The 8724-nt window shown below is 34.6% G+C and overlaps 2 protein-coding genes across 7 annotated transcripts in view; one reads left to right on the top strand and one right to left on the bottom strand.

Moving 5' to 3' along the window:
* The window catches only part of LOC107719628 (heterogeneous nuclear ribonucleoprotein M-like), an 8730-nt gene extending 6594 nt beyond the window's left edge, over positions 1–2136 (top strand). For 2 of the 3 annotated variants that reach the window (XM_016527111.1, XM_016527110.1), the window contains 5 exons: positions 589–660; positions 738–842; positions 936–1519; positions 1615–1666; positions 1755–2136. In XM_016527111.1, the coding sequence (XP_016382597.1) occupies positions 589–660; positions 738–842; positions 936–1519; positions 1615–1666; positions 1755–1918 (977 nt within the window). In that variant the 3' untranslated portion in view covers positions 1919–2136. The remainder of the gene's footprint in view (positions 1–588; positions 661–737; positions 843–935; positions 1520–1614; positions 1667–1754) is intronic. The other variant, XM_016527112.1, reaches the window with a different exon arrangement.
* A 502-nt stretch (positions 2137–2638) lies between these two features.
* pip5k1ca (phosphatidylinositol-4-phosphate 5-kinase, type I, gamma a) overlaps positions 2639–8724 on the bottom strand; it is a 26828-nt gene continuing 20742 nt past the window's right edge. Inside the window, exons 16-19 of one of the 4 annotated variants that reach the window (XM_016527105.1) lie at positions 7612–7768; positions 5980–6036; positions 4348–4437; positions 2639–4227 (exon numbers count right to left, since the gene is read on the bottom strand). In XM_016527105.1, coding sequence (XP_016382591.1) covers positions 4225–4227; positions 4348–4437; positions 5980–6036; positions 7612–7768 — 307 coding nt within the window. In that variant the 3' untranslated portion in view covers positions 2639–4224. The remainder of the gene's footprint in view (positions 4228–4347; positions 4438–5979; positions 6037–7611; positions 7769–8724) is intronic. The other 3 variants (XM_016527107.1, XM_016527108.1, XM_016527109.1) reach the window with 3 other exon arrangements.

The raw sequence follows: 8724 nt of genomic DNA, 5'->3' as shown, positions 1-8724 counted from the left end.
TTTTCCATTGAGTTATCTTAGGTTTTTTTTTTTAAAAAAAAAAAAAAAAAAAAAGTTGCTTATTTTATCCTCTATGAATTATCTTCAATTTCAAGTCGTATGTTTTATCTACAATGAATTTGGCAATGTTTTTTTTCCCTTGCTCATCTACTTTGAATTATTTTTAAGTCAGCATATTTTTTTTTATCCACTGAGTTATCGTCAAGGTTTTATTTCTTAATTTTATATTTAAAAAATTGCTTATTTTATCCACTATGAATTATCTGCAAGGTTTTTAGTTTAATGCTGCTTATTTGGTCCACTATGAATGAAGTTATCATTGAGGTTTTATTCAAATTTATTTAAATGCTGCTTAATTTCTGTTAGGTTATATTTTTTTAATTTAATTTTTAGAAAATTCTACTTTTGTCTACTATATCTTAAAGGTGCCCTTTTTTTTTTTTTTTTTTCATAAACTGCTTTATTTTTCTATCAAATGTTCATTTTTTTTCCCCCTGGCTTATTTTGTCCATGGAAAAATAAAACACAGATAATTATGAAATTTCCTTAATTCACTATGAATTGAATGTAAATGTTACTGATCTTCAGGGATGGATAATTTTGGAGGTGGTATGAACAACATGGATCGTTTCGGACCCTCTGGAATGGGAAGAATGAATGGTAAATGCATTAACTAGTCTATTTTTTTCCATTTTGCTAGCAGCTGAGATTGAGACTTTTTTTTTTTTAAATTGCAGATATGGATCGTGGAATTGGCGGTGGCTTTGATAGAGATTTCGGTGCCCGTAATGATATGGGTATGTCCCGTAGCAACTTCGGAGATACTTTTGACCGAGGAATGGGTTGGTAATGTTTAACATTTGCTCCTATACATTTCTTATATAGTTGCATAATGTTAACTTTTTTAAATTATTTGTTTAAAATTTGATTACCAGGGAACTCCGTGGGAATTGATCGCATGAATTCTGGCATGGACCGGCTTGGCGGTGGCATGGACCGCATGGGAGGACTAGACCGGATGGGAATGGATCGCATGGACCGCATGTCTGATCTGGACCGGTTGGGATCTGGTTTTGACCGAATGGGTTCAGGGCTTGACCGGCTGGGGCCCAGTATGGATCGGCTGGGATCAGGCCTCGACCGCATGAGCTCCAGCGTGGACCGCATGGGCCCTGGTGGGTTCGACCGCTTGGGCGCGTCCGGCATAGATCGCATGACTGGCGGGATGGACTTTGCCTCACCTATAGGCATGGACAGGATGAACTCGGGCCTTGACCGAATGGGTTCAAACTTTGACCGCATGGGCTCCGGTGGCATGGACCGCTTCCCCTCCTCAGGTCTCGACCGCATGGGTTCCAGCATGGACCGGATGGGCTCGGGTGGCGTCGGTGGGCAGTTTGACAGACCGGCTGATATGGATCGTGGCAACTTCGGGACTCCTTTCAGTGGGTCTGGACAAGGAGGGCCAGGGGCTGGTGGAGCTAATGTCAGGAAGGGATGCCAGATTTTTGTCAGAAATGTAAGCATTTGATCTTAAATTTATTTCAAATTTTTTAAAATTAATATTTAAAAAAAAATTCCTCTCATTCATAATGTAATTGTCTATTTTTGCAGCTGCCCTTTGACTTCACCTGGAAGATGTTGAAGGACACTTTCAATTCATGTGGTAAAGACTTTTTCCCATCAGACTTTTTCTTTTAGCATTTCTTGCTCCGTTTCATTAATCGATATGGCTTGTGTGTGTTTTCTAACAGGCATCGTGCAGTATGCAGACATTAAGATGGAGAACGGCAAGTCCAAGGGCTGTGGTGTGGTGCGCTTTGACAGTCCCGAGACTGCCGAGCGAGCCTGTCGTACCATGAACGGCTACCGGCTCAGCGGACGAGAGATTGACGTCAGGATTGACAGAAATGCATAATCGTCCTTTTTGCCTTCTGATTCCTTCCACCCCTCTCTATGGTTTCCAAATTATTTGTTCATTACATATTTGTATTGTGCCGAATGGTACACTTTTAGTTATGCTTTTGACTTTTAGAGACCAAATGTTTTTTTTTCTCCCCAATTTTTATTGTGATGCTTTCAAAGAAATTGCCTTTGTTAAAGGTTTGCTAATAAATCTCAACATTGAGAACTTAAGCAGTGGTGTTGTGTGGTCCTTTTCAGTCATGTTTGACACTGTCTCTGCAATTTGGTGCTGTTAGTATAAAACTATTAGCCAGTGCTTACTGTGCCATATCTTTCCCAAAACTGGCCCAGATACGGTTTTAATAGCTGGGCCACATTTGTGGCATCATATGCAGGCCACTTAAGACTCACAGCCACATTAGTCAGTGCTTACCATGCCATAGCTTGGCCAAAACTGGCCCAGATACGTTTGAGGATAACTGGGCCACAATGGCTTTAGAAAAACTTGAAAATTTGTGACAATTTAAGGTTTTTTTTTTTTTTTTTTGTTAGTACTGAATCCAGTTGGCTCCATAAAAGTCCTTTGCAACCTGAAACCTGTTGCGAAATCATTTAATTTGTGAGATATATCTGCTGATTTTGTGATAAGTTTGTTGGAAAAATCTGAATGGTACAAGGACAAATAATTTTTCCAAAAATCCACAAGAATCTTCCAAGAGTTGTATTTATTTTAAGTGTCTGAACAAATGTACACACATGGGTTGTGGTCTTTTCGTAGAGATAAATGTCTGCTGTACATCAATGTAAATAGACTCACATTTCATCATGCTCTTTTGCTATTTAGGGGGGCACAGCTTTTTGACCACACACACACACAGCTCAACTGTTGGAAGAGTAAGCGATTGATACAGTTGTATGTCTTTGACTGTATAGACTTTACAATCCAAACTGTAAAGTGTACACAAAGAAACATCCTAGACTCAAACGCAAGGAAATGTCCTCGATGCTGGAAGAATGGGTGGGTTCGTGTGGACCTAGGACACCTTTTGCAAGCCACTTGTGCAAAATAAAATACAAAAGAAAACTTCAAATAACATTTAAAATATACTTTATATGTATTTAAAGATCTATATACAAATTCTCACTATCATTGGTGAACCAGAAAAGAAAGACTGAATCCGTGAATATTTTATAACTACAATAGGAATTAGGTTGGCAAAAAAGAATTAAGGCAACCAAAATATGCATGTGCTACACTTTACAAATGTATTGCTGCAGTAGTCCCTTTATTTTAGATACAACAGCAATGTCAATAGCAACTGGCCACTGCACATTATAAGAATCAGTGTCGCACACTTACATCATAAAATGAGACTCGCTTACTCAAAACCACAAACACACTCAATGCATAGGCACACACACAAATTCTATACATTTGGATTTACAATTAAACGTTTTTTAACAAATATTTCTGATAGTGAAATGATTGTGATTAAGTTGTTTTAAAGATTTGGCCTCCCACACAATACGTTTGGTCCCATCTTTCAGTTTAACATGTCTCTTAATAACCAGGCCCTGATGACTTCGTACTGATTTTGGTGGGAAAATCTGTGGAACAAATTTAAATTAAAACTTAATCGATAGCAGAATATATAAAAAGGTGACAAAACAAGAATATAAACATCATGGGATGTGTAAACCGTCGCTCTCTACAACCTATGGTTGTATGAACCATTTTAAAATCATGACAGCATCCATTATCAGTCCTAATCTTTACATTAAAATAAAAAAAGAAATTTATGGGACTTTGGTTATTGCCAAATTTCACACAACGCCACCTGTTGCAGATTCATAAATCTGAAACATTGAACACTATTGCTGGCTTAATATGTATATATATATATATATTTCAACAGTTACGGAACAATGCTACCTGATAACCAAGGCGTATTAACAACGCATCACCTACAAGTCCCCTAAAAAAACAACAACTAATAAATAAAAATAATAACGCACAGCCCACTCTTGGGAACAGTTTTGAATCCTAGATCTCAAATCAAAACACATGTTCACGGTATGTAAATTAGACAATGAATGAAAAACAAAATCAAAAAAATAATTAAACAAATATCTTCATTATTACTCATAAATATGTCTGGACATTGGTATTACTACTTGCTTGGTGTTTATGGAATGGGTGAAAGGACGATGAAAATGATGCTTAAGTTGCGAAAAAATCCGACCAATAGAGCTTCCGGACGTTATGAGGACATCTGAAGAGTTCAAACCTTGTAGCTGCCCCTCTTTCCTGAGGTCTGATTACTGTTGGGACACATTAAAATGGAATTTTATGCAATTAATATGCAAGGAATAACAGACAAAGGACAGTCAACATCAAGAATCACGAACCCAAGATGACCGCGTCACAGCGTGCGCACTTACTGTTTCACTCTCCTCTTCATCCTCTGCCAGGGTTTTAGGCCCTGAGCTGAAGTGCAGAGGAGAATATACCCAGCCTTTGTCTTCTGGAGGCTGCTTTGACACAAGCCAGACAGCAGAGGGCGCCAGAAAGGGTGGAGACACACAGAGGCAGCCAGTGGAAACATGCAGAGAGGAAGACAGAAAGACAAGAGTGAGGAATATCAGAAATGCAGTGGTAAGAAAGAGAGAGAGATTAGTAAACGATCTGCTGTGAACGTTAATTAACGCTGGAAAAGTAGTAGTTCTGATTTTGATTCTGATTGACATCGGAATGTATATTTTTTTAGCCACTGCTCAAAGATTAAAATCAAGATTTTATGAATTAACAAAAGCTGTAATCTGGTGAGTAAAAAAAGAGAAACTTTGAAGGGAAAGAAAAACAATCACAAACTAATAGATTTCGTAATGACAACATAAAAAAACGGGACTCGCGACACATTTTACTTACCATATAAAGTATTTCCATGTGAAACAGAATAAACAATGAAAAATATTGCAGGGTGGGACTTAATTTTATCCATCAGGATTTGATTGGAAAGCAAAAAGCAAGCATTGATATAATTGGCTACTATTATTTGTCCCCGCCCATACGGCCTTCGTTACATCAGCAGAGAAGAAAAGTTGTTTCAGTTGTAGAGAAAGTTGTTATATTTTAATTAGACTATAAAACATTCTTTAAAATAATATATGCTATTACTAGGAAGAGTGATTAAAAAATATTTAGTACATTTTAACGAGCAAGAAGCTTGTTAATATAACGTTAGTAGCTAGTAAACTAATAATGGAGTGATTTTTTTGGTAATTTTATATGTCGCTTGATTGTGTGACAATGTTTCCTGTGTCTTAGAAATATTATGCAGTTGTGTATGACTCCAAGACTAGTTTTTGAAGGGGTCAATAATGGAAAATTACATTACAAATACTAGCTAAACGTTTTCCAGTGTTATTTTAGAATAACTGAGATTTTTCATCATTTTATGTTTTTAGTACATTTTTGAATTAGTTTTTTATATATATATTTTCTTTAAAGTAATTTTAGTTAAAGTTTTAAAAAATTGTATTGTGCATTTTTGACATTTTTATTCATTTATTTATTTATATATATATATATATATATATATATACACAGTTTTTATACAATTTTATTTTGATTTTAGTTATCCTACTACATCAAGTTGAACTAAATGAAAACGAGAAATGTTGCCTTGGAAACTAGCTGAAATTAAGTTTTGTTTTATTATATTTCACCTAACAATTATTTTATTTAATGATTTTAGTTTAAACAACCCTGTCATTTTCACAATGTTGAAACAGCTTACTGTAATCTGAAGCTGTGACTTATATGGCTGTATATACTGAGCAGCTGCAATTATTTACCTCAAGTTTTCAAAACAATTTCACACTTGTTATGGTGGGCTCATTTGCATACATAAGTCTTAAAGGTACAGTAACAACAACAGCCTGTTTAATTCTAACAGTCAAAGGTTACAAAACAGCTACAATAGTCTAGATATACAGCAGACTTCAGAGGCTAACTTGTTCTGATTAACTACCTCTAAAACTAGTTTCAAGTGTTTCAGTTATAAAACTTACAGTGTGCCTTCTTCTGTGTGTGACGGGCTGACAAACACAGACGCTGCCATCAGAGAACTTACAAGAGACGTGGACAAACAGATGGAAGACAAATAATGAAAGATGGCAGAATGGTAATGAAAAAGTCAAGGAGATGAAGTGCTGTTTAGCAGTCGATAAATTAAAAAATTGACAGCTCCATTAATAAGAGGAAAGAGCGAAGGTGCAGGGTGTTAATGGATGAATAATTCAAGTGGTGGCGCTTGTGCATCTCTAGGCCCCTTTTCAGCACACGACCGATTTTAAGAGCCTCAATGTGTCAAACAAATGATAATGATGGCTATTTCTCAGTTTTTCTTGGCTGTCCTCGGAGACATCCCTGTAGATGCATTGGCACGTCCATATGTTTTGTCATTCATGGGACAGAATGTGTATATTGTACTGGTGTCATTCAAAATGAACACACAATGATCCTCAGCATTTAGAAATAAACAAAAGGACTGGAACTTCATTTCAATGGGTCTTATACTGTCATGCAGAAGATACAAATAAAGACCAGCGGAGCTCCTAACACCTCGGCACACAAACACCCACCCACGTGCCAACAGAGACCCTCTGTGAGATTCTGTCGTACAAACACATCTAGTGTTGGAGACGTTTCCTTTAGTTACCAGTAATCCAACAATGGTCACATTAGCACTGTTTACTACTGGATGAATCTCACAGTCTAGCAAACACATGTCATGGTTAAATTCACCCAAAAATGTAATTAGATTTTACATGAATAAAATCTAAAAGTCTTATTTTTATTACCGCTGTGACATTATTTTCATGACAGTTAAGTATGAAAGCCTTACATTTTTGAAATGTTGAGATTCTTGTAACTGTAATTAAGTAAAAAAGAAAAAAGAACCAGTATAAATAAAAAAATATAGCAAATACTAACGTGACGTATACATACTTTACAATTTAAATAATATATTCTTGTTGCTTTTTGCATGACAGTAATAAGCATGTCAATGTGAATTTGGTGGAGAATATTCTTGAAATATTGTCATAAAAATGCAAAATGCAAAAATGCTTCTGGTTCTAAAATAGGCTTCATTTTTCTTTATGCAATATACAGTTCCTTATTTTTTCTTTTGATTTTTTTGGAGAAACATGACCAAGTTTTTTTATTTTTTCAAGTAAAAATATATAAACATCCTTTAATCAAGATACATTTAATTCAGAATAAATCATAGAATATACCATGAATTTTAAAGTTACAGCATTGGATTTATTTATTTATTTATATATATTTTAACTATAAACATCACTAAATATTGTTATTTATGCTTTAAAAAAGAAGAAACATATTTCACAATGGGTTAAGAAAAATAAACTTGATCCAAGATTTATTCTCTTATTAAGTCTTGGTTTTCAAGTAAATTTATCATGTTAAGAATGTTTACTTAATTTTATTGGAAAGTAAGACAAAAAAATACTGATAATTTTTTTTTTTTTTTTTGCAGTGCAGACACATCTGATTATGTTCTTTTATGTTTTGACCTTTGGTGGTTCTTGCTCTTCTCTGATGCATTTTTCTATATAAAAGCCACACAACATTATTAAAAACAACATATATTTAGTTCAGAGGAGTGGAGGGCTTACAAAATAAATGTCTGTAATTGGCACATCATCATCCTCGTCCACAGAGGCACGGCTTGTACAGCCCGAGGCCTGACTGCCGCCGTCAGATTCTACCACTATCCTGGGGCTCGCCGGGACGGAGGAGGATGAGGCTTCTAGAAACGTCTCTGCAGCTTCACTAAACATGTGGAGGAGAAAAATAAAAAAATAATTTAGAGATTTTCAGGGAATAAACCATCAAACGTCACTCTGTTCTTCTCACAAAACTATTGGATGGCTTCAGAAAAGTTGGAATATAGAGTCTAGATTTTATGGACCACTTTTTTGGCACTTTTTGACAGCCCATGGTCACTATATACTTTTGTTGTATGCAGTGCTATTTTAGTATTATTTATAGACATTTATATTATTCATGAATATTTTGAATTAACTTATATTTTTATATTTTCAGTTGTCATTTTAAATTTTGCTTACATTTTAGTAAATTTGTTATGTGCCTTTGTCATTTTTATTATTATTTTTTCTATACAACTTTAAAAAACCCTTAACTGTCACCCCCCATTTTTTAAAATAGGCATGAAAGTGCACTATCCAAACTTAAATTGTTGTAATTTATGAACACTTTGGAATATAGGCCTAAGGTTGGTCTCTTTTTAAAGAAGAAAATCAGCAGATTATTGCAAAAGTGGAATTGTTTCAAAAAATTAAAGTATCAAAAACTTATAGAAGTTTAAATTTACTCTAAATAAAATTCACTATATTAATTTTACTTTATTTTATATATAATAAATATTTTACATAACAGGTTTTACTCTAAAATTGGTATAAAATTAAAGCCTTATGTCTAAATAAGTTATGTTCCAAATTTGAAGTTGATATGAAAATAATTGAGGTTCCTGTGAGATTTTATTTAGGGCGTTATACCACAAACAGCCACCGGGTGCAATCCAAACTCCATTGAATTTTTTTAATGCATTTTTCTGTCACAAATGTCTAGATTTCTCTGTCAATATTACTTATATATAAGTATTACTTATATATGTCAATATAACCACCATATATGGAATCCTGAGACTTCCAATGATATGTTTTTTGTCAAGATTATAAAAAGGTTTGATTCTAAAAGACTGTAAT

This window comes from Sinocyclocheilus rhinocerous, unplaced genomic scaffold (assembly GCF_001515625.1).
Source record: "Sinocyclocheilus rhinocerous isolate Xijiao unplaced genomic scaffold, SAMN03320098_v1.1 scaffold1294, whole genome shotgun sequence".
Lineage (NCBI taxonomy): Eukaryota > Metazoa > Chordata > Actinopteri > Cypriniformes > Cyprinidae > Sinocyclocheilus > Sinocyclocheilus rhinocerous.
This window is presented reverse-complemented; position numbering and strand designations above follow the sequence as displayed.